Source organism: Ursus arctos, unplaced genomic scaffold (assembly GCF_023065955.2).
Source record: "Ursus arctos isolate Adak ecotype North America unplaced genomic scaffold, UrsArc2.0 scaffold_24, whole genome shotgun sequence".
Taxonomy (NCBI): Eukaryota; Metazoa; Chordata; class Mammalia; order Carnivora; family Ursidae; genus Ursus; species Ursus arctos.
Genome location: NW_026622919.1, coordinates 42,910,521 through 42,936,668, shown reverse-complemented (window position 1 = coordinate 42,936,668; position 26,148 = coordinate 42,910,521). Strand labels below are relative to the sequence as shown.

At 42.6% G+C, this 26,148-nt stretch overlaps 1 protein-coding gene across 3 annotated transcripts in view; it reads right to left on the bottom strand.

Annotated features, from left to right (window-relative positions):
• Positions 1-26,148, bottom strand: part of VPS53 (VPS53 subunit of GARP complex) — a 135,694-nt gene that overhangs the window by 71,498 nt on the left and 38,048 nt on the right. For 2 of the 3 annotated variants that reach the window (XM_026517807.4, XM_026517811.4), the window contains 5 exons: positions 24,016-24,135; positions 13,026-13,104; positions 10,331-10,474; positions 9,486-9,628; positions 6,524-6,665 (listed from right to left, as the gene is read on the bottom strand). In XM_026517807.4, the coding sequence (XP_026373592.1) occupies positions 6,524-6,665; positions 9,486-9,628; positions 10,331-10,474; positions 13,026-13,104; positions 24,016-24,135 (628 nt within the window). Of the gene's footprint in view, positions 1-6,523; positions 6,666-9,485; positions 9,629-10,330; positions 10,475-13,025; positions 13,105-24,015; positions 24,136-24,207; positions 24,282-26,148 lie in introns of those variants that run through there. The other variant, XM_044390816.3, reaches the window with a different exon arrangement.

Below are 26,148 nucleotides of genomic sequence, written 5' to 3'. Positions count from 1 at the left end.
GTGTCCAACTCTGGATCTCAGCTCAGGTCCTAATCTCAGGGTCGTGAGTTCAAGCCCCGTGTTACAAAAAAAAAAAAAAAAAAGACAAACCACCTAATTAAATAATGGGAAAAGGACTTGAACAGACATTTCTCCAAGATGGCCAATAAGCACATAAAAAAGATGTCCAATGTTATTAGTCATTAGGAAAATGCATATCAAAACCACCATGAGAGGGGTGTCTGGGTGGCTCAGTCGGTTAAGTGTCCAACTCCTGATTTAGGCTCAGGTCATGATCTCAGGGTCATGAGACTGAGGCCCACATCGGGCTTCATGCTCAGTGAGGAGTCTGCTTGAGATTCTCTCTCCCTCTCCCTCTGCCCTTCCCCACCCCCCACTCTCTAAAATAAATCTTTTTAAAAAGTGCAATTTCAACTTTATAAAATGAACACACCAAAATCCTCATCTCTGAATGATGTTTTCTCTTGTCTCCATTCTTGCTATACTTTCTACCTTTCCTATCTTGACTATGTATTACTCTCTTCTCAGAAACAAATTAACAGAAGTTAATTTCCTCCTAGGATGTTATTCAAATGAAGGAACACATTCCTTCACCATCAAATAAACCATTTATAAAACGTTTTGAAACATCAAAGCAGAGCTATTTCCTTGTTCAGAAGTCCTTATACTGTGGCACAAGTGCTGAGACTCTGCCCCTCTCCTACTCGCAAGGTCTCCCTGATTCAGGTGTTAAGTTGCTGGAAGACTGAGGTATAGCCACTCTGGGTGGGCTTTCTCACATAGTGAGCCTTCTGCAAACACTCTTATGCTCAAACTGCCTGGTTGAAAATTACACCTATAGCTTGTATATTTATAATGTAATTTTAAAAACCAGGCAAATATAAATGTATACTAAAATGACCCCTATAAGCCAAAGGATGATTCTATTTAGAAAGGCAATTTATGCAATGACTAGGAGGAGGGGAAATCCAGCTGCATGAATTGGGAAAAGTTTAATCTTATTTAAAAAAACCCGAAACTTCCAAATTCAGTGAGCCTGTTACAAAAACTTAACCCAACCTACTCTGCTTTTGTAGAGGCTGAAGATAATGCTTACCTTGAATCTGATCATTGAGTTACTATGAATGAATGTAGGCATAGTTAAATCACATCCAGGTATTTGCTTTTCATTTCAAGGCATTTTAATTTACAGGGTATTTCAAATCCCTCTTAAGGGTCAGGAGTTTAGACAATTAGCAAAAAGCAATGGCAGCTCACTTCTTCCAGTAAATTACAGCACAGGACACTATAAACTTGTTAGGGCTAGTACTGTGAAACAAGACGAGCCCTGTCCTTAAGGTTCTTTCAGTTTCCATCTCTATCAGATATCAAAGTTGCATCTGTCAAAAAAGAGCCAGCGGCGCCTGGGTGGCGCAGTTGTTAAGCGTCTGCCTTCGGCTCAGGGCGTGATCCGGACGTTCTGGGATCGAGCCCCACATCAGGCTCCTCCGCTGGGAGCCTGCTTCTTCCTCTCCCACTCCCCCTGCTTGTGTTCCCTCTCTCGCTGGCTGTCTCTGTCAAATAAATAAATAAAATCTTAAAAAAAAAAAAAAGAGCCAAAGATGACGCATCACACTGATCAGTTAGGACGAGCTGGACTGTGGCACGTCCTTCCAGGTGAGTTCATCGTCTCTCTAGATCACCCTAATTGTTAATCAGTCAGCAAGGGCCTTAAAAGGATCTCAGTAATACAGTGAGAAGGGGTGGGTGGGCCTGGGAGGGTCTGTGGTCAACATGACTCCTTGGCTGAATTATTTGTTCCCTAACTTTGCAAGGAATTCACAACCTTCTATGAAATTTGGCATATGCTATAGAGTAACAAGATATACCTTGGTTCATTTTGTAGTTTATTCGGATGCCCTGAAATAAAATGGCAGCCACAAACGATTTTTGAAAAAGCAAGGCAGCACAGGGAGGAGGTAAGGAGACAAGGAGCAGCAAGTCTTCAGGGGGGTGCCAAGGAGCTAGACTGCAGAGTAAGGCCACTTGGACCCCCAGCCCCAGGCCACCTCTTCCCAGCACTGTTGGGAGCATGGTCACTGGCCATGACTAATCCACCAGTGGCCCTGCTCCTGAGGTCTACAGGCTGCAGGTGAAGGTGTGGCCCCACTTGGCCCGCAGGAAGGTAGACGGTAGGCCAGGCTCAGAGTGAACATGACCTACAGTGAGAAGCATAGCATTTACATATTCCCAAGGCAGGGCTACAGTGAACTAATTCTCTAAGACCTGGCCTTCCTTGTGGAGGAAGCCATAGGAGTTCTGCTGCCTTTCTAGAAACTAACCTTTAAGGGAAAACCCTTAAGGGTTATAGACCAGCCACTGCCAGGACTTGGAATGCAGAATGGTTGCTAGGTCATGATAACTAGGACAAAGAGTGGTCCAGGGGAAGAGTCTGATCTAAAGAAGTTGAATGATTTGGAGAAATCTGTGGAAAAGACAGTTGACCATTGGGAGGGGAGAATAAAAGGTTTATGGCTTAGCGGGATTTCTGGCCAAGAATTTGTAATCTGAAACTCTCTGCAAACTTGATAAGAGAAGAACCAACAACTGAACAATTGGAGAAATTTATAGCTCAACTATGCCAGAAAATTTCCAAAACAGAAGACAGAAAGGGAAGAAATTGGTAAAAAACAAAAAAAAAACCCCAAAAAAACAAACCGAAAAGGCTCAAGTGTTCCAGCTGACCATGCCCGACCCCACAGAGCGCAGCACCTGCCGGGAGCTGGAAGGCTGCAGCCCGGGAGCCTGGCCCTGGCAGAGTGAGCGCAAGTGCAGAGAGGCCACACTGCCCTGAGAAACAAGCACCTCCAAGCCCTCTCCTCCCTCAGACAGAAGGTGCTGACTGTGGGCCAGCTGCCACTTTAACATTCTGATACCTATTTTCCATTTAAAAAAAAAAGCACTGTCTTCCAACAGCTCCTGCCAGTTTTTCATGGTCTGCACATGTTCAGTAGACTCCCCTTGTCCAGAGGGAGCCTTCCTGGCCCATATTACTCTACCTCTTTGGGCCTACAGGGCACTTCCTCACACAAATGAGACGTGATGTGTCTTGGGACAGCTCCAAGTTTACAGACTATCCTGGTTTTCAGATACGACAGGGCCATTTGTTCCCCTGTAATACTACAGTTCCCTAAACGTAAAAGCAAAATCACCAGGAAGTAGGGCCCAGCCAAAGGCGGAGAAGGGTTCAAAACAGGTGTTTGGCACTAATGTTATTCAAGCAGCCCTTCATTGGGATCTATTTCCCACGTGGTTAGCTGGAATACCGGCTCACAGAACCCGTCCTTATGCTCCCCTGACCCTGCCCAGCTGGAAGCCATGGGCGAGCAGAGGCCACTCCCAGGTGGGGGTCTACGCTCAATGCTTAAACCTCCTGTCCCCAAGCAGATCTCTGTAGGGCTGAACCCAGAGCTGCATGAGTCTCTGTTTGAAACCAGGCCAGACACACGGTTCAGGTAGGGCAGAGAGGAGGGCCGGTATGAGGCTATCAGGCATTGCTGAAGTCAACCAAATACTTCTCAGGAGAGAGAGACATTCTTCTTTCAGTCGCATTTCCATTACTTTCCTTTTGTGGCCTGCATCTTATTTAAGGGCACTTTCATCTGTTTCACGGCCTATTTTTTTCCTTGTTACTAAAAAGAAGCCAATTTCGAACATGAGGTAACAAGCAGAGGAGTATACATATGTATTTTTATTTTTTAAGTATGGAAAGAATGCTCTGGTTCCTTGTATTTTATTTCACTACAGTCATGACTGGCCCTCGGTAGGTAGGGCCTTATAGTCTTGCCTTAAAAATGAGTGTTGCTGCCACCACTCTTCAGCCCAGCGTCCTGAGGGACCAGCTCCTGAGGCACCCACTCTGAGGCAGATCGTTCAAGGAGGTGGATTCCACTGAAGTCCCAGGATTTTAGGACTAAAAGCGTGGGGGACAGAGAAGGTAGCAGAGGTGAAGGGTGAACAAGTGAATAGGACTCCAGGCTCAACCTCTGCTCTTACTTCCCTGCTTCCACCAGAGTAGCTGTTTTTCTGTATTTACACATTAGCTGTGTGACCACTGGTAAGTTTTAAATGAATACAGCACCTCCCTCCTACAGCTGATGAAGCAAAGTGACCGACTGCAGGCAAACGCACCTAGCGCAGTGTGGGACACACAGAGAGCGCTCAAAAACGTTAGCTATTGTTCTGTGTGGACTCCACATTAGAATTTGTCAAAAAGCTTGGAAGTCACTGTTTTGGCTCATCTCCCTCATTTAAAAAAAACTGAAAAATAACTTTATTAAAGCATGTAAATACAAAAAGTATATATACAAATATGTATATGTATATATATACATACGCACACACAACTATGCAATTCAAACAAAATACCAGAATAAAATGAAAAAATAATTCTTTGCTTTTCCACATACTCTCACTCCAACTTCCTTCCCCAGAACGTTCGTTGTTATCATTTCGAGACCTTTTCCTTACCAATTTACATCCATAAACTTGCTTTTTGGTTTTTACATGTGGAATTCCACCATCTATACTGGGCTACAGCTTCCATTTTCCACTTCACAATATATCTGAGACGTTTCATTTCTTTTCTTTTTAAAGATTTTATTTATGTATCAGAGAGAGAGAGAAAGAGAGAGAGCGAGCACAGGCAGGGGGAGAGGGAGAGGCAGAAGCAGACTTCCTGCTGAGCAAGGAGCCCAATGCGGGGCTCGATCCCAGGACCTTGTGATCATGACCTAAGCCAAAGGCAGACGCTTAACCAACTGAGCCACCCAGGCATCCTGAGAGGTTTTCTTCTGTGATAGCACCTCTAGATCGATCCCACATTCTCCCACTATTCCACAGTGTGGATAAACCACATTTTATTTAACTATTCTTCAGGGATAAACTTTATAGAAATCTTTTTTCTTTTTTTTTTTTTGCTTTGAAGGCTGCAGTTCACCTCTTTCTTGGTACATCATCCTCTACCTGTATGGATTTTTTTTGTAGACTTCACAGCAGATGTAAAACTGTTGCCTCTCAGGGCATGCCCATGTAATTTTTTGATACATAATGACAACTAGCTCTCCAAAAAGGCTGCACCATTTGTCTACTAGCACTAATAACCTGTATTGTTAGTCTTGCAATTTTTTTTGCCAACCTGATGTAAGAAAATAGTATCCTGTTCTATTTTCTTCATTTTTATTGGCCAACTGTTATTTCTTCAGTGAATTTCCTACTAGACTGTGTACTCATTTTTCGAATTTGGTGACTTGCCTTTTTCTTATTGATTTTAAAGAATTTTTTTATGTTAGATATTAATCATTTGTCTTACAGCCTAAACTGTTTTTTCCTAGTTTGTTTATCCCTTAATTACATTAATGGTCTCTTTATATATTGAAAAATCTTTCAGTACTTTTCTTTATGGCTTCTGGGTTTGACGTCTTGTTTATCTCCCCTTGTTTATTACTTAAGGATAGTTTCTTCTCATGTAATAGAGAAGGCAGTTCACGGAATTCTAGCAAGGTCTGGATTGGATCACAAGTATCTTTTGATTTGTTGGTCCAAGGATTTTCCTACCAAATCACATCACTTCTCCGTTGTTACCAGTTTTTAAAGGATTTTAAGAGGTCTGACTCTCTCAACTTGGATTTCTTCCTCCTTACCTCCTGTTTTCCCTTCCTCCTCACTCCTGCCAGCCTGCACAAAGTCTGTGTATTTTTTGCATGACTAGGGAACAGAGATGAATCAACCATGATTCCTGCATTCAAGGAGCTCAAAGTCTGTGTGTGTGTACACGTGTGTGTAATGATGTAAACAGAAATTACTATAAAACATAAAAATCTGGTTTCCTCATGGATAGGAAATCTAAGAAAGCATATTGATGTGTTAGGAAGGAGGCTGGGTTTCCAAAAAGAAGTTGTGAGAGATGCTTTGAACCTGGTCTTTGCTTACGCAGACATTAAGTGATATTAACTAACAGCACACACTCCACCTTTCCAACGGAGGTGCCCAGTCCTCATACCTGCGTACCTTTGTGTTTTAAATTTTTCAGTATTTCTTGGACATGCGGATTTGTATACTTGCCTTTGAGGTTTACAGAGACGCACTGACCTGGTTTGCTCCCCAGAGACATTAAGAAAACAAACTCTAAGGTAAAACATACCCTAATTGTGATACAACTCAACAGCTGATAAAGTAATACGGTATTTGTGACTGAATAAGTGAGGCTTCCCTAACTCACAAAATTACTAGTCTGTAAGATGAGGCCACTACTTAGATAAAATGATGACAGGACACTCTAAAAACGTGAAGTACTGCATAAGAGAAAACACTACATCCATAGAGTACTCTGCACCACCACTCACATAATTTAGCAAAATCCCTGGAATGAGGGACTGAGCACTCGAGCCACTGGATGGAACCACCAAACTAGGAAAGACTGAAGTGAAGCCCCACCCCCCGGCCCCCTGATTTCATGTTCCAGCCTCCCTCAGGAAGGTCCTACCAGAGTTCCATCTGTCAGGGTGCACCCGGAGAAGCGTTTGGCGAGAAAGCCCTCAAAGTTAGTCGTTCTCTGAATAGCAAAAAGAAGCAATTTCACTTCAATTTCCTTAGCTCTGGTACGCATAATCTTGGCAAGTTCTGTCCTTCAAAATAAAGAGATAAGAATGTTGTCAAGAAAAACTGTTCAAGATAGGATAAAGTAAACGGGTTTAGCTTATATCCAAAAAAAAAAAAAAAAAAAAAGAAAAAGGAAGTATATCGTCATTTCAAATCCTGAGGTCTGTTACCAATTTTAATGTTTGCAGAATAGAAATACACTCTAAATAAGAATTTGAAGGTGAAATTATCCACTAGTCTAAAAATTCAAGGATTAAGGAGATCAATTTGTTTACATGGTTACTATTATTTTTAGATCTTTCAACCTTTCCATAAGTAGTTAATAATACATATAAAGCACTTACTTCATATTTTATAAAACGCATATATTTTATATAATGTCACAAGTCATTAATTACTGAATTAAAGAGCCCCCTCTTCCTAAGAGCTCAATCTCCATCTCTTCAACCAGAGAGCAGGAACCCCAGAACTACATGTGAGAGCCTGGAATCCCCCCGTGAAAAGTGACATGCACGTGCCCAGGTGGGGCCTGCCCGCGAAGCTTATGTACGCTCTGGTCTGCTTCAGAGTGGGAGCTGTGAGGGAGCAGTGGCCTGAGAGCTCTTAGGAAGTACTGAGCCACGGTTATCTTCCCATACAAAGAAATGGCAAAACCAAACAAAGAGCCTCTGCGATTACTTGAAAATTATGTATCTGTAGGATTTTGGCCAAAATTCCAACAATGAAAGCTTGGCAGCAACAGCAGCAATGGGGCCATTGGCTGCCACGACGACGGCAGATTTGTGGCTTTAGCATACTCCCCGTCTCCTGCAGACTGCACTCTTCACAGAATTAGTTTGCAAGTCACTGAACTGTAAGCTAAAGAGAATTAGTTATCAATTTCTCAAGGAATTTGCTTTCTTTGCTAATCAGGACCTAGAAAGTGACAACCACATTGTCCTTGAATCAACATTTAAAGGTTATCTAAACCTATGGTAGCAAATGCGCTTCTGAGAACAAGAGCCACATAGAATGTACAACATCAGGAGTGAACTCCGATGTAAACTGTGGACTCCGGGTGATAACGGTCTGACGATGCAGGTTCATCAGCAGTGACAAATGAGGGGGGAATGTTGATAATAGGGGGGCTATGCATGTGTGGGGGCAGGAGTATATGGGAAACCTCTGTATCTCCCTCTCAACATCGCTGTGATCCTAAAATTACTCTAAAAAATAAAGCCTATTTAAAAAAAAATGAAGCCAATAGCTAACATCCCTTAAGAAATCTGCCCCCCCCCATGTGTTTAAAGCATACAACTTCATTATATTCTCTATGATTTTAAGAAAGATGCTTACCATGAATTATTCTAAGGTGGCTAAGTTATGCTTAGACATGTACTTGTTAAAAAGATTTGCCTGGAGTTAATGTAATTGTGCACTGTGAGAAGCACATAGATAACTGGGGTGCCTGGGTGGCTCAGTCAGCTAAGCGTCTGAAAGAAAGAGTCTCAGGGTACTGGGATCAAGCCCCACGTTGGGCTCCCCACTCAGTGGGGAGTCTACTTTTCTCTCTCTCTCTCTCTCCGCCCCTGCCCCTGCTCTCTCTCTTATTGATAAATTTTTTAAAAATCTTTAAAAAAAAAAAAAAAGAAGGGCATACATAACTAATAAAACCCAGTTACTACCACTGCTGTGGTACAGCTGCAAGTAAAGGATAAAAAATTTGACTCTAGCTTTAGCTTTGTCATGGACACACTGATCTCAACTTCTTGGGTTTTGGTTCTTTCTTTTTTTTTTTTTTTTTTTCAAGATTTTAGTTATTTATTTGACAGAGAGAGAAAGAGAGAATACAAGTAGGTGGAGCAGCAGGCAGAGGGAGAGGGAGAAGCAGGCTCCCACGGAGCAGGGAGCTGGATGCAGGGCTCCATCCCAGGACCCTGGGATCATGACCTGAGTCGAAGGCAGACGCTTAACCGACTGAGCCACCCAGGGGTCCCTTTAGTTCTTCAATATAAATGGACTATCTGGCCCTGGGCTACATTCATGAAACTGCAGAGACAGGATGAGTGACAGAAGGTCTTTAGGATGCTTAGAGCATTCAGATGCCGATATTATTAACTATCCAAAGACTATAAAAGCACTGCATTAGGGACGGGACATTTGTTCAGCAAATATTTCCTGAGTGTCACTGAAGCAGATACTATCCCTGTCCCTATGGAACAATGTATGTAGCAAGTCAGAGAAGCAACACGATGATGGATATATACACTATACACTGATAAATGTGATGGAGACACAGGAGAAAATGTGGGATGATGAATAACAGAGGGGAATCTGGTGGATGAGCCTTGACTAGGTTAAGTTCAGAAGGCACGGTGTTCAAGGCAAGGGTCAGGCCACAGGAAAGTCTTAGAGCAAAGACAGGAGCAGATGAAGCTGCTGTGCTTTATACATATTACTCTTAAGGAAAAAAAAAAGTGCTTTGACTACAGGCTACTAGCCCAGGACTCTCGTGTACCCTTTCTCAGTTTTTTCCTAGAAGTTTTTACTCTTCCTCCATATACATGCCCTCTCCTCTAGGTTTCGAGCTCTGAAGTTAGAGAAGTTGGAATACAGCTGCAGCTGGAGTTTAGGGGTTGGTTTTGGGTTTATAAAATCTGACTTTCAACAGGAAAAGGGTCTTCTAAAGGGAGAGAGTCCAGCACAGGTGAAGAGGTCCTCATTAAAATGGTGAGTCTCAAACAACAACAACCAAAGGTAGAAGTGGTACCCAATCCACAGGACAAGATGGAACGCCTAGAGACCAGGGGATTGATTTCAATCGACTGATTTCAATTAACAATAAAACCAGCAGAGCTGGAATCTACCTTGTGACGTGGCAGAATTCGACTGCAACCCTCTCGGTCATGTACCACTCACGTGGGAACATACGGCCATATTTCTCCTCATAGTCCACAAGCTGGCGTTTTATCCAGGCATAGCGTCGGTCAATTTTGTCCAGCCAGGCAACCTGAAGAAGGCAGGGAACAAAATCCACCCAGTGCTCAGAAGTAGTGTTGACAATTTAAGGAAATAAACAAAAACACAGAACCAAGAAAAACACAACCAATCTCTTTATTTCTCACAGTTTTTGTTTTTTATTTTATTTTTATTCTATTTTATTTTACTTTACTTTATTTATTTATTTTTTAGAGAGGGAGAGAGAGAATCCCAAGCAGGCTCCACACCCCACACAGAGCCCGAAGCAGGGCTTGATCTCACGACTCCGAGATCATGACCTGAGCCAAAATCAAGAGTTGGATGCTCTTGAGCCAAAATCAAGAGTTGGATACTCTTGAGCCACCCAGGCACCCGTATTTCTCACAGTTTTAAAGAATCTAGGCTATTTTTTCCCTTGATCCAGAGGTTCTTGACTCGGGTCTACAATTAGACTTCAGCGATATATAAATTTCCTGAAACTGTATGCAAAGTTGTATGCTAGGTACATTTTTCTGAGGAGAAGATCTGTAGCTCCCATTGATTTCTCCAAAGGATCAGTGACCTCAAAATGGTTAAGAACCACTGAACTGTACTGTCAGACCCTAAAAGTCACAGTTCAACCATCAACATTTTAAGGCAGTAATACTATTAAAATACGAATCAGCAGACTTGAGGGCATTCAATTTTCAATCAAATTCAAATGTAACATCGATTTCGTTTGGTTAATACTTACATCTTGGTTTTCTTGAAAAAGTACTAGATATTCTGACAGATGCTGTTTAATAAACTTTTTGATGATTTCCTGTTTGATTCTAGGATCCAAAATATTAGCAACCAGACATGCATCTCGTAGGACATTGCTGGGTCCTCCTGGCCTCTGGTAAGACAGACAACGCACACCAGTTCAAGAGCCAGAAACAACCTTTAAATCTCATGGCCTCTGACAGCTGCTACTTCTTGTTCCTCTCTTAAAGTTATTATTACTTCCACTCCCCTAACACTTACTCTTTTGCTGCGGATGGATATTTTAGTTACTTGTTACTTGATGAAAGAATTATTAAGCTAGTCCGTAGTAGCCAATACAAAAGCTACTCTGTGAATCAGCAAGGAGACATTTTGGAAACAGGGCCAGCAATGGTCATAGGAAATTTTGCTTTCTGAATATGAAAACTGAAATCACCTTGGTGAAGAGCCATACAATTCAGAAGGACACCAGTCTCACTCCACACGTGCCACTTTCCCGATTCCAACCTCAGATTCCTGTTCTTAAAGTGCCATATTTGTGCCAAACAGTGCAGTGGCATTTAAAATCTACAGCCAGGTTCCAAACTGCCAGACTCGTTTGGCTGACAGTCAACTACCCAGGCAGGTGGCCTGAGGTGAAATATTGTATCAGTCCCTTGATCTGAAAGGCAGTAGAAGGCTATTGAGGGGCCATATTGATACATCGTGATGGGACAGCCTTTGTTATTACCGAAGGCAATCCAATCTCGCTGAATTTTTCTTTATAGTAACTCACTAAGTGAACATGGTTGGCTGAGTGAACTAGAGCAAAAAGAACACCTGGAATCTACTCTTGGCTTGGCTAAATAGGCTACGTAGCTTTGGCGAAGTTATTGAAACTCATCTGAAAAATAAATGAAAGAAATGGACTTCAATTAGGTGATGATTAACATTCTTCCAAATCTTTATGATTCTTTTGGGTAAACTCTGTCCAATAACGTGTCTGTCTCGACTGCAGTTCAAGAGTTTTGTCAGTGTTCACTAAGCTGCCTGAGAGCTAAATTGTTAAGATGCTGACTCACTCTGTGCTGAATGGCTGTTATTTCATCTGCTGAGTGCTCTGACTGCCCACCTCTTGCTTCTGGATGAAAGTGTTCGATCTGATAGAGAAGTCACAGAGGCTGAAACCTATGGGCTCGTGGATTCAGATATTTTCATTTAAAAAGGACTTAGCAGGTTACCTTGTACAATTTTAATTTCTTGATTTCTATTTGTGAAATAGGAATGGCAACACAAGGCCATTAAGAAAAGTCCACAGTCATTGAAAAGGAGAATAGAAAACTCAAAAAAAAAAAAAAAAATTAAGATACCCAGCCACAGAAAAAGGAAGTTGTTTAAGAAAACCTTTTTAACTTCATCTGCCTGGTGGGATCTGAGAAAAAGACATAAAGTAGGTCATGATTAGTTTCTTCTAAACAATAAAGCTGGGCTTCATTCATATCTTTCTGAAACTTCTTGAAACTGGGCTAGATACCACAGTATAGTAAAGCAGACCCTGGGGTTAAGAACAGTCTGGTGTTTATAATTTGTGAATATCTTGCAATCCCTTTTTACAGAATGGCTTTCCAACATCCATTCCCCACAGTTATATCAAATGAATACAGAATATAAAGTCCTGAAAGGAACATGCTTTACAAATAAAATATCTGATTACTAGAAGGCAGCCATAATATGTGCAGACGTTAAAATCAAGAGCAGGTTTCCTATAGGAAGTAATCTACAAAGCTGGGGCAGCTACCCCCACCTACTTCCTAAGTTTCTTTTATGGAGCACAAAGAAAAATGATTAAGATATTTCCAGTTATTGAATTATACAGCAGGTCCAGGAAACGCTCCTTGGCTCAGAAAATGAACATATGTCCCCATCTCCACCCACCAAGTGCAGTGAGGAACGCTGCTTGCCTGTGTGTGCTTTGGTTCGTTTCTGTGTTGAATAATTCTTTCTCTTGAAATAGCTCAAATAATAGAGAAAAAATAGCTTCTGAAGGTTCTTCTCTCCCCAACACATGCAAAGCATTAAGATTACATCTGCTACTATTTGAAAGATAGAGCTAAAAGCAGTTACCCAAGCACAATGACAGCCAAGTGAGACAAAGCTTGTTATGGGAGAAGTGTAACCATAGCTCACAAGCGAAATACCATGGACTTCGCAGACATAACACAAACAGCCACACCACCAGCGAGAGCTAAAGGGATTAATCCCAAGGAACGATTCTGATCATTAAAACTGAGTCTCCAAACTGTGTCACTCTCAGAGTTACATAAGCCCGTGGATGCGCCTCCCGGCTGTCTTTTCACCAAACTGAAACCAATAAGTTATGTAACGACTCTAAAAAACATTGCGGCTTGAAAAAAAAATTTTTTTTAACACAGTCATGAGAAAAAAGGAATTTGCTGGGCAGACGAGATATCAGGTTTGACACATATTAAATTAAACCAAAATAAATCCTCACTCTGATGCTGGAAGAACACAAATGAAGAATCAACACTGCTTTGGGATATTTAAAATCAAGGATGGTCTCATTACCCCAAACCTCTAGCAAACAGACTTACGGCTGCCAGCAGACGAATGGTAAAGAAAGAGTAACAGCGAGCGTGAACAGGCAAGAGTGGTGATAACGTCTAAGACTGGAGGGAAAACAATACCTTGGTGCCCTGGGAAGGAAATGCTTCTTCAAAATCAGCCAGGATTTGCTGTCCTAACTCAGTCTGGGCAGCCTTCACTCTGTAGGGAAAAGAGAACATGTCATTGCCTGGTATAATTTTCATATATCCATAAATAACTATGCAAAGATTGATCTGGCTCAGAACTGTTTAAGTCTTTAGAGATCGTCTGGAGAGTGGGAGGTGGTAGCTAGGTAAGAAAGGTCACATACTAGTTAGTAGCAAGTTTATCCCCAGGACCCAGGCATCTGATTTATTCTCATGATAGATTTTCTATATCCCAAAGTTTTTCTAGGCCAACCCTCACCTGGTGTAAGGGAGCGTATGTTAAATTTTACAAGGTGTCATCAGGGGGTAGTTACACTGTGGGGAAAATGCAACATAAAAATGCCCAATCCAACAGAAATCCCTGTTGGATTACTGCTATAGCTGTGCCCCTTCTCCTTGGAGTCCAGAATGCAGGAGGGCTCCACACTGCCTCAGAGATGTTGCTTTTTCAATCTGGAAGTCAATATCAGGGATCTTAAGTTTTAACAAATGAACAAAATGAACAAAAAGCCACCTAGGTGGCTCAGTCGGTTAAGCCTCCAACTCGGTTTTGACTCAGGTCATGATCTTGCCGTGGTGGGATCGAGCCCTACGTTGGGCTCTGCGCCCAGAGGGGACTCCGCTTCAGATTCTCTCTTTCTCCCTCCTGCTCTCGTGTACTCTCTCAAACAAACAAATAAATAAATAAATAAATAAAATCTTAAAAAAACCCAACAACAATAAATGAACAAAAGGAATGTTTTCTAAAGTAAAAAGAAAAAGATCTGAAAGATAAGATGAGCTGTTACTTGGGAGTAAAGGCCACTGAATGAAGACTGAAGTTCACTCAGAAAGCTGGCTGACAACAAAAAAGCTCCAAACGGGAGGTCAGTACTTAACCTGGCGGTTTACATGTCTACCAGGAGCTCAAGAAATACCTGTCGGCTGAAATGAGGGGAGAGAGGAGAAGCAGCTGGCACGAGAAAGGAACTGTGCGTGTCAGCACCACCTGCAATGATCACGTCCTCCCCCAGCCGCCAGGAGCTGGATGCCTCGCACCAGCCCTTCCCACAGAGCTGACTGCCCTGAGCCTGAGGCAAATATTTTACCTTTGCTAAAAGCACCATAAAATAGTGTTCTTCCTTTTTTGGTCTCCACCCTGTTACTCTGGAATTAACTTTAAAGTTTCTAGAAGTAGCGAACAGCTCAAAACCACAATTTCTTTGGCTATTCAGCAGTGGCTGGCAACCTACTGAGAAATTTCTTTTTTTAATGAGGGGATAGGCAGGACCCCAAACAATCTGGTTTTTTCTGTGGCAAAATATAATTACGCTTTACTCCAAATACTTTCCAGGGTTTTTCCACTATCTTCAAAACTTTAACACCACTCTTACAGGTGGGTTTGCAGCCTCTTCAGTCACTCAGTGACAGAGATGAGGCTATTCCTGGAGTAGCCCCCAGATCACAATCAGGGCCGTCCACCCAGAGTTGCCGAACGGACAATGGGAAGTGTGCCTTGAGTGGGAGCTCTGACAGGAGAGAAGAGAATATGCTTTTGTAAAACTGTACCTCAGAGGTCTTGTGACTCCACAAAATGGGCCAGGCAGACAGCCTCCCCTGGTGCCAGGTCACAAGACAGAGCTTCCAGAGCCTCCGGCCCCTCTGTTCCTACTTGCCTCTTGGCAGCACAAAGAGAGCACCAGCTCCTCCTAAGCCACAGGGACAATTCTCAGAGGGGACGTTCCACCCCCCTCGGGGACATTTCCGGTCATATTCTCAGGGCTCCTGAGCATCTCAGTGGTAGGAAGGTCCCACCTCTGCCTCTAACACCCCTCCCCCCTCATTCCCTAACTCCATATTCTTGCTGGGGTGCCTGAAAAGACAACCAGAGCCTATGATAAGGCTTGGTACTTTCAGAGTGTAGAAGACAGGGGAAGTACCAGAATATGATTTGCAGATGCCCTTGCCATCTTCTTCAATCCATTTTCAAAGTTATGTCTTGAGACAGTCTAGACTTAGCTGTGCCAGCAGTGTAAATAAGTCATTTCCCTTACCTGGGCCACAACTAAGAAGATTTGTGAAGTAAGAGGGCGGGGATGCAGGCCTGGACCGGATGCCTTCCACTGTCCTCTCCGGGACTGCTTCTCTCCCTGCATCCACCTTTACAGCACTAGCTGGCAACAGCGGCCACCTTCACGGTGACTGCAAGCTGGAGGTGTGACCAGTGCTGGAGCAGAAGAGCAGGCTTCAGAACATAAATGTTTCCAGGCATAGTCTTCCAAGTGTCCATCAGTGACTCAGATGAAAGAGCAACCATTTCCCTTACTGATATTAAGGATGGCATCTATAAACCCAAACCATGATTCCAGGCATTTTCAGGGTGAGATGGGAATAACAGTCTTTACCATCAGTTGCCTAAACAGGATCCTAGAAAGAAGTCAACACTAAAAGAACACATCTTCAGCCAAACTCCTTCCTCTTCTAACAAGGAAAAGTAAGTTCCTATTGTAAAGAGATGGGACCAACTGAGACTCTGTTAGCTGAACAGAGTTGAGCTACCATGATTTTCATAAGAATGATTAAGAAATTTATCTACGACTAATAGAGAATAGAGTAAATAAAAATTCCTCCCCGTACCCAAATAAGCTCAGTCCACTTAGATGGTGATAACTCAGGGTTGATCACACTTAGGAAACAAAGGAGTCACTATGCTGCTCAGAAAGGAAGGTCAACCAATGACTTCTAGCATCTTCCATGCCATATGACAAAGGGTTGTTCAAGGGTGGCCTTTCCTGGGGCGCCTGGGTGGCTCAGTCAATTAAGCGTCTGCCTGCGGCTCAGGTCATGATCCCGAGCTCCTGGGATTGAGTCCCGCATCGGGCTCCTTGGTCAGCGGGGAGCCTCCTTCTCCCTCTGCCTGCTGCTCCCGCTGTTTGTGCTCTCTCTCTCTTCGAGAGGTTAATTATATTAATTAAGAGATTAAATTAAAAAAAAACAAAAATAAATACAAGAAACAAAGGTGACCTTTCCTAAATGTGTTATCAGTTTGCACAATGCGTGGCAGCAGAAGGATACAGCAAATTATGAAAATTATTTAGACATCTGTAGATAAAGTAACCCTGATGCTTCCATTACCTTGTGAATGCCCCAGGGGAAACATCCTCAGCGCTTCACAGTAAACTGACCTCCCAAATACATACAGTCTGTGCTGGACAGAATGGCTAGTTAGCCAGATTAGTCAGACGCTGTATTTCCGAACAGACAGGCTCTATAAAGAATCTGAATCCAGACTCTTAAGCGTGATTCAGTGGGACAATGAAGTACAACCCTTATGCTTTTGAAACTGAAGTTCTTTCAGAAAGAACTTGTCAAAGTCACACAGCTAGTCAGGTCTTTTCATTCTCTAATTTCTTTCATTGCTACACCATGCAACACCCACCCACCCCCACCAACCTGCCAAGTATCTCTCATATGTTAGAGGTTAGCTATAGCCCTGAAAACTATTTTTTAGTTCGAGAGTTTTACGGGTTTCAAGAGAATGCAAGAATCTTCCACTCTTTCTCAGGAAATACTGAGTGATTACCAAAAACATTTGCTTTCATGGATATTCTTAAGCCAGGAGGCTCTGAAATGTAAAGATGATATTAAAGAAAAAAATCTTTCCCTCAATGCTACATTAACATTTAAGCATTTTCCAGAAGAGTAGTTGGAAGAAATAGCTATATTCAAATCAAAGTCCATGAACTTCATATTTCAAATGTACAGGCAAAGGTTTCAGAGCACAACCTTTCATGTGACCTCTACGATTTATAGACAGCAAGCCATTAAATTGGAGAAACTAAAGCAATGAACAGAGTGTAACTCTGCTGCCTTCTCCCCTGCCCCCCCAACAAACATGTATTTCTATCATTTCCAGATGGTTCTACCATCACTACGCAAACATAAGGGAGGAGAATTCACCAGAAAAGATGCTAAAAATAAGAAATCTGGACTTTCCTCAAACTTTTAGTACCTCTTGAAAAACAATTGTAGTCAAGCACTGAAAACCAGAAATTTCTTCTCTTGTGTTTAGTGTTACTTAACAGCACATATTTATTCTGTATTAACCTACACAAAATTTTTGCAAATAGAAGTTGCGAAACGAAAAGTCCTCCTGTTTGCAGCAATCCTACATGATAATGAATGTTCAGAATACTGAAATACATTGCTAGAATGTTAGATTTTCTCTTTTTAAGGAGAATGTCTTACAACAGTGATCACAAAGTTCCTTCAAATTTATAAAACCACCTTTTTGAAAAATGTTAAAAAGCAGGGTCCTAAAAGAGTGCATCCTCTTATTTGTCCCTCCATTGTTTTTTTAGGACTAGAATTCAGTTCTGCCATATTCCTGCCATCCAACAATGCCCATCCAACACAACCGACTGATAACCAACTCCTCCACAGATCTCCTTGACCTCATGGTCACTGTCTTGGTAAGGTTCTTATCTTTTCTAGTCTAGAACATAGTCTCAATCTCCAGTTCTTAATACCTACAGTCCATAAGACTTTTACAAAACACAAAGGCGATCATGCCCCTCCCTTTCACTGTCCACAGAATAAAGAATAGACTCTTTCACAAGTCATATAAAATGTGACCCTACCTACCTATGCAGACGTTCATACTTGTCTCCCAAAGCACCATGATGTTCTCTATTTTTCCTCCTCTCTTCTTGTCTTGCTGGTTAGATCCTACCAGTCTTTTAAGATCAGATGAAAACTGAATTCTTCTGTGACCCCTGCCCTCAGCCCCTGAAGGCTGAGTCTTTCAATTCCTCCTCTGAGATCCTGCTGTTGCTTGTCCAGCATCTACCAGTTTTATGGTATCTATGCTATGACAAGATTTTCTACTAGCGTCTCTCTTCTCCACACAACAACGGAACTCCTTGAGGGCAGAGAATATGTATTTCTTACTTTGTGCCTTCAGTACCCCAGCACGGGCCCTAGGACAGAGAAAGTCCACAGTATGTATCTATTAGGTAAATGAAGGAAAGAATAAGTGAATGGGAAAAAAGATCAACTCCAGATTGTCACAAGGGTAAGGGGAGGTGACAGTGCCTCCTCCATGCCCTAAGAACAAGTCCGCCTTCTCCATCCAAGCTTCCTTCTTTCTGGCAGCTCATAAGGCTCTGTTTGTCTGCTCCCTTGGCTACTTCATGCCCCCAGTGTGATATGGCGATCGGCCAGTTCTAAGTGCGGAGGAGTTAGGAAGCATGAGGGAAAGGGTGGTGATTTCCCTAGTATTCTGCCAAACTCTGTTCTTAAATTCCCGAATAGTTCTCTGGCATTCCCACTATAAGATGGCACACGGAGCACATGTTGCAATCTCCCCTTCCAGCCCCAGATCCTTAGAAATAATAAAAAGGTTTTAATAAAAATCCAGAACCAGGCAAGAGAAGAAGTGGCACACTAGAAACTCAGGACTGCCTGGTAGCACAGGACTGAAGAAGGAAACCACTGCTGAAAACTGCTTTTCAAAAATGCAAGACATGAGGGTAGTGCATACCAAGAGCAGGAGGGGCCCTGAGCAAATGCCAGCAGGATATGTTGGGCTCTTGCAAGAGGAGTAATGAAACCAGTGTCCAGGTCTGCATCTCTCCCCTGAATGCTCAGGTCAAGGAATGGGTCTGGGTCTGAGAATCCCAGCAGTGGCCAGAGGGCTGACAACATCCAGGCAGATCAGGGAGCCCCCGAGCCCAGCAGATCAGCCACTGGCATATCCACCTGGCAGCTCCTCCAGCTCCAGCCCCACCTCACCTAAGAAGAGCTATCTGTGGCCCTTAGATGGGCAGCACATATCCGTGCCCTGCCCCCCCCCCCCAGCCCGGCATCCCTGATCAGGATGACAGAGAATCTCAAAACCAAGGTTGAGCTTTCAACTAGAAATCACCAAACAGTGGAGGAATGCTAATGCCAAGAAAGAGTCACCATGCTCAACAAACCAAAGACCTTGTATCAGAGGACAAAGAAACAGAAGAGGTAAAATCAGAGCTTTAGAATACATATAATCTGGGGTGCCTGGGTGGCTCAGCTGGTTGAGTGGCCAACTCCTGATTTTGGCTCAGGTTATGATCTCAGAGTTGTGGGATGGAGCCCCAAGTCAGGCTCCACGCTCAGTGCAGTCTGCTTGTTTCTCTCCCTCCCCGTCTCCCTCTCTGCTCCTCTCCCTGCTCTCTCTCCTCTCTAAATAAATAAAATCTTTAAAAACAAACAAATAATAAAATACATATAATCTATATTCCCTGATAAATTTAAGAGGATATCATGCCTGTGAAAAAAGAATCAACTAGAGATCTTGAAGATTAAAGTTGGGTTGCTGAAATACAAACTCAACAGTTGGGCCAAATAGCAGAATGGGCACAACTGAAAAATACATTAAAACAGTAAGACTGAGTTGAGGAATTCAGCCTAAAAAGGGGAGGGAAAAAGATGAAGAAAAAATTAAGAAATATGGCAGCAGAGGCACCTGGGTGTCTTAGTCAGTTAAGCATCCAAATCTTAATTTTGGCTCAGGTCATGATCTCAGGGTAGTGATATCAAGCTCTGCATTGGGCTCTGTGCTAGGCACGGAGCCCGCTTAAGATTCTCTCTCGCCCTCTCCCTCTGCCTCACCCCCTCTTCCTCCCTGGAAGGAAGGAAGGAAGGAAGGAAGGAAGGAAGGAAGGAAGGAAGGAAGGAAGATGGCAGATCTAGAAGTTCCAATATTCGTGTAATAGGAATTCCATGAAGAGAGAACACAGAGAACAAAGCATAGAAACTACTCAAAGAAACAGAGAAGAAAATGATTTCTTAGAACTTAAGAAACTCACAAGTCTTCAGATTAAAGATATGGTAAGCACAGAGCAACATGAAGGACAAGAGACCTACAGCCTCGTCAAATTCCTGACCAGCCCACCTCCCCAACCTCAAATGCTTGCAGAGCAAAATAAAAATCAAATGAAAACAGATTATCTTATGAAGGAGTAAGAATCAGATTGACCAGATTTTTAACAGGCAATTAGAAATGCCAGACAATAGATCTGCCTAGTCTGTCATACAACAGCCAATGGGTAGAAGCAATCTGTGTGTCCACCCACAGATGAATGGATGAACAAAATGTAGTATATATGATGAACTACTCAGCCTTAAAAAGGAAAGAAGTTCTGATACATTCTACAACATGGACGAACCCTGAAACACTGTACTAAGTAAAATAAGCCAGACACAAAAGAACAAATATTGTATGATTCCATTTATATGAGGTACCTCACTAGGCAAATCACAGAAACATACACTAGAACACAGGTTCCCAGAGGTGGGAGGGGAGGTAATGGGAGTTATTCTTTAATGGGTAAGAGTTTCTGTTTGGGGTAATGAAAAAGTTTTAGAAATAGAAGTGGTGATGGTTGTATAATATTGTAAATATACTTAATGCCATTGAGTTGCACACTTGAAAATTATTAACATGGTAAATTTTATGTATATGTTAACACAATTCTAAAAAAAGAAAAAAAAAAGAAGTGAGAAACCTGGCCAGAAACCTGAGAAATAGGCCAATTACCATGGAAGAAATCGCAGTGAGAGTCAAAGATCTGCCTTTAAGAGAGCTAACACACCCAGATGGTTGTACAGGCAAGATCTACCAGCTCTGACAAAGTATTAATGTCCAGAATATATAGAAACAATAAGAAAGGAATAAATAAGCCAATAGACAAAAAGGCAATGGGTATACAGGGATTTCAGAGGAAATGCAAACGGCCAATAATCAAAAGAAAACTAGTCTCAGTAGTCACCAGAAAACGGAAATGAAAGGAACACGAGGCTATTTTTCATCCACCAGTTAAATAAAAAAGGAAAACAGACAACATAAAGCATTGTTGAGGGTATGGGGAAGTGGGTACTCACACGCGGGGCAGATGGTACTATAAATAGATAAAGACTCTTGGGAAGGCAAATGGACAGTGGTTATTAAGATTTTAATTGCACTTTACCCATGACCCAGAATCTATCCTAAGGAAATATTTACAGATGTGCAAAAAGGGAGAGCTTTTAAAAATTAGAAGCAAACAATCCAGTGATATGAAAATGGTTAAATAATCTGTGGTATGTTATACTACGGAATTCCAGGCATCAATTAAAAAGAACGAAGTAGGGTGCTTGGGTGGCATCTGCCTTTGGTCCTGAGTCGGGCTCCCTGCTCAGCAGGGAGTCTGCTTCTCCCTCTGCCCCTCCCCCCTACCTTGTGCGTGTGTGTGCGCGCGCGCGCTCTCTGTCTCGCGCATGCACACTCTATCTCTCTCGCAAAAATAAAATCTTTAAAAAATAAAGTAATTAAAAAATAAAAAGAACAGGGTAGGTCTGTACATATCAATGTGGAAAAATCTCTAAAATACATCACGAGGTTAAAATCAAAAAGTAAGTTTCAGAATGAAGCATATGGTGTGAAACCATTTATTCAAACAAAACCCAAACCACAAACTGAAACTACAGATTTCTGTAAATGCACAGATAAAAATCTAGAGGAATCCATATTAAATTGATCATAGTCACTACCGTCACCGCCTGTAGAGGCGGCACTAGGATCTCAGGGAGAGCTAAGCGGGACTTCAGTTCCATCTGTGTATTTGACTTTTCTTAAAATAAAGAAAATGTATACTTGTATTTCTTACATAATTACTTACATGATTAAAAATACAAAAACTTAAGGAAAAGAGGCCTGTAGCAATCAGGCCTGATACAGAAGACAGGAATGAGATATGAACAGACACTTTTTCAATGAAGACGTACAAATGGCTAACAGACACATGAAAAAATGTTCAAAATCATTAGCCATCAGGGAAATTCAAATCAAAACCACACTGAGATACCACCCCACGCCAGTTAGAATGGCAAAAACTGACAAGGCAAGAAACAACAATTGTTGGAGAGGATGTGGAGAAAGGGGATCCCTCCTACATTGTTGGTGGGAATGCAAGTTGGTACAGCCACTCTGGAAAACAGTGTGGAGGTCCCTCAAAAAGTTAAAAATACAGCTACCCTATCACCCAGCAATTGCACTACTGGGTGTTTACCCCAAAGATACAGACGTAGTAAAGAGAAGGGCCATATGCACCCCAATGTTCATAGCAGCATTGTCCACGATAGCTAAACTCTGGAAGGAGCCGAGATGCCCTTGAACAGACAAATGGATAAGTAAATGTGGTCCATATAGACAATGAAATATTACTCAGCCATCAGAAAGAACGATTACCCAACATTTGCAGCAACATAGACAGGACTGGAGGAGATTATGCTAAGTGAAATAAGTCAAGAAGAGAAAGACAATTATCATATGGTTTCACTCATTTGTGGAACATAAGGAACAGCAGGGAGATCAGTAGGAGAAGAAAGGGAAGAATGAAGGGGGGTTAAACTAAACAAAAGGGGGAATGAACCACAAGAGACTGTGGACTCTGGGAAACAAACTGAGGGTTTCAGAGGGGAGGGGGGTGGGGGATTGGGCTAGGCTGGTGATGGGTAGTAAGGAGGGCACATATTGCATGGAGCGCTGGGTGTTACACACAAACAATGAATCATGGAACACTACGTCAAAAAATAAGGATGTACTGTATGGAAACTAACATAATAAAAAATAAAAAAAATTAAAAAAAGAAATGAGAATGCTAGCTGCTGTTAAGGGCCAGCCCCTTTGTCTCTTCTTTGTTCAAGAAAGGTTGGGATTTGGGGCGCCTGAGTGGCTCAGTTGTTAAGTGTCTGCCTTTGGCCCAGGGCGTGATCCCAGCATTCTGGGATTGAGCCCCTACATCGGGCTCCCTGCTCCACTGGGAGCCTGCTTTTTCCTCTCCCACTCCCCCTGCTTGTGTTCCCTCTCTTGCTGGCTGTCTCTCTGTCAAATAAATAAATAAGATCTTAAAAAAAAAAAAGAGAGAGAGAGAGAGAAAAGAAAGGTTGGGATTCGTCAATTGTGATCATCTCTGCCTCTTCAGTATTCTCTCTGCTATTTCTAATAGAAAAGACACTGAATTCACTCCCCTCTTATTCTCCTTTAGAATCTTCATCTTCCTTCTAAGTATCAGGCTTTCTTTCTACTGGCTCTGAATCTGGGACTGAAACTCGACAGAGCTAGGAAGAAAAGAAGAGGCTAAGTCATCGTTTTGTCACATCTGAAGTTCTAGTGGCAAATGAGACTTTCCAAAAAAACTGCCACAGCAATACAGCCCGTTCCACATGCTCTTTTCATCAATGGGACTTTGCCATTCCTCCCAGTGAGGGAGTGGGGAAGATTATGTTCCTTTCGCTCTAATCCTGGCCGCCTTGTGACTACGGGAGCGATGCTATGTGACTTCCAAGGCTTAGCTCTCTTGGGAGGCTCATTCTTGGGACCCAGCCACCTCACCGTGAGGAAGACCAAGCAGCCCGTGGAAGACTACTCAGCTGAGCTCCCAGTGGACAACGAGCACCAACTTGCCAGCCATGAGCTTGAGCCATGGATCCCTCAGGCCCCTCCTGACCCACCCCATGGAGCAGAGGTGAGCTGTTCCTGCGGAGGCAGGTTAAATTACATGAGTGAAATACCTGTTGTTGTAAGCCACTAAGTGTCGTGATGGTTTGTTACAAGGAAACAGACAACTGGAACAGTTTCCCTCACAAATGTGGACAACCAAGAGTTGTCCACAGATATAACTCGTCAGCTGCCCCTCCAGTGATGCCAGGCCAGCAACTATGTAACACAGATTGCTTTAGAAGACATGGTCAGGAGTTGGAAAGGGGTAAAGCAGACATCTACATCACACAGAGTTACATCAGATGACATCTGAGGTTCCTTCTTACAATAAGATTCCGCAGCGAACGTACTGAGCTAAGAGCTCAAGCGCATCCTAGCGCCATCTTTTCTTAAAGCAGAAGACTGTTTTCTCCAATGACAGTTTACCTTTCAGAAAGCTGCCGGATCTGTGGAATTCCCATATACTTGTGGAAGTGCTCCAGAACATTCATCACACCCTGAAGAAGGTTAGCAACTTCTCCATACTGTCTGCGCCTGGTCATGGCTCTGCAAGGAAATAAGAAGCTGAGAATCTAGAAAAACACGAAGGACACAAGATACAGATGTGGAACAACCTACTCGGAGCTCCAAAACAGACATCAACTTGGTGTGGTAACCATTTACTGAGTACTGCATAGATACGGTCTTGCACGCTGGAGGTGAAAAAAAAAAATAAAACCTAGTCAAAAACCTCAAAGTGACATCTCTTAGTAAGAGAGACAGAGCCAAGTGCACATCTACTACCAAGCGGGATAAACTGAGTTCTAAACAGAATACACATTGTGTGCTACGGGAGGTACAAAAGAATGTGTGAGTGAGGGATTCTCACTGGGTGGGGGGCAGGGAATCTGGGAGGACTATGGATTTGGGTTGGGTATTATGGGATTAGCAGACTTTTGACAGAAAATAGGGATAGGAATGTTACTATCTGAGGATTACAGCATATGGGCAAACCAAACACATCTTCCCACGATACAACAAAAGGCATTTATATGCATTTATATGTTAACTCAAATCTGTAGGTTTTAAGCCAATGTTAAGTAACTTTCCCAGATATGTCTACTTTCCCTATTACTAAGGTTAATGAAGCTTAAATAAAAGGATGCTAATAAAAGCAACAGTTACACACACAAGGAAGGTCAAATTATTAGATCTAAATTTTTATTAGGGTTGGGCTTTTATTTTTTATTTTTATTATTTTTTTTAATTATAATTTTTATTAGGTTATGTTAGTCACCATACAGTACATCCTTAGTTTTTGATGTAGTGTTCCATGATTCATTATTTGCATATAACACCCAGTGCTCCATGCAACACGTGCCCTCCTTAATACCTATCACCGGCCTATCCCAGTCCCCCACCCCCCTCCCCTCTGAAGCCCTCAGTTTGTTTCCCAGAGTCCATAGTCTCTCATGCTTCATTCCCCTTTCTGTTTAACCCCCCTTCATTCTTCCCTTCCTTCTCCTACCAATCGTCCTGCTATTTCTTATGTTCCATAAATGAGTGAAACCATATGATAATTGTCTTTCTCTGCTTGACTTATTTCACTTAGCATAATCTCCTCCAGTCCTGTCCATGTTGCTGCAAATGTTGGGTAATCGTTCTTTCTGATGGCTGAGTAATATTCCATTGTCTATATGGATCACATCTTCTTAATTCAGTCATCTGTTGAAGGGCATCTCGGCTCCTTCCAGAGTTTAGCTATTGTGGACAATGCTGCCATGAACATTGGGGTGCATATGGTAGGGTTGGGCTTTTAAATTAAGTGTGTAATACACGACTTCCCTTAAGAGGCATTAAAAAAAGAGAGACATTTAAAATGACAGGACCAAGTTCACACCAACGTGTTATGGTGCTACTGCAGCCTGATCTGATAGTCTGGTGGGAAGGGACATCTGGAGCATCTGGAGCAAGGGACAAGGAAACTGCTCTCCTAGTCTCCCACTGGCTGGCTCACCTCTCTCATCACTACTGGCAGGAGGATAGACCAGGGTTTGCTGGAGCTCATACAACGCCTGGAAAGACCAGGAAGGAGTCTGACCCTGTCCTCCTCCCAGCTTCAGATGCTGCATCTAAATTTCTGTGAAGATGTTCTTTGTCTGTCTACACACGAGACACTACTGAGGCTGGGGCAGGGGAAATTCTCAGCCATGGCAGAATCCTGCTAGTAAAAGAGGCCTTTTGATTGCTTCTCGTGGTAAATAACCAGCCCTTCCTTTTAACACTACTTCTAATGTCCTCATGCATCATTCCCTACAGCTCCTCCATAAACCAAACACGATGCTATTGTCTTTGAAAGAGTGGGTTAAAAAAAAAGGTAGGATGAATGATAAACCAAGCCCCTTTCTTTCTCTTTCTTCCTTCCTTCCTTTCTTTTTTAAAGCCCTGTTTCTATACAGAACATCCAACAGCATTGCAACTCAGCCCGACGCAAGCAGGGAAGCTTGCTAAGGCAAGAGCTATGGGGAGAGATTAGGGTCCTGAACGACCCTGCTGGCCTTAATGGTAGAGATCTACCAT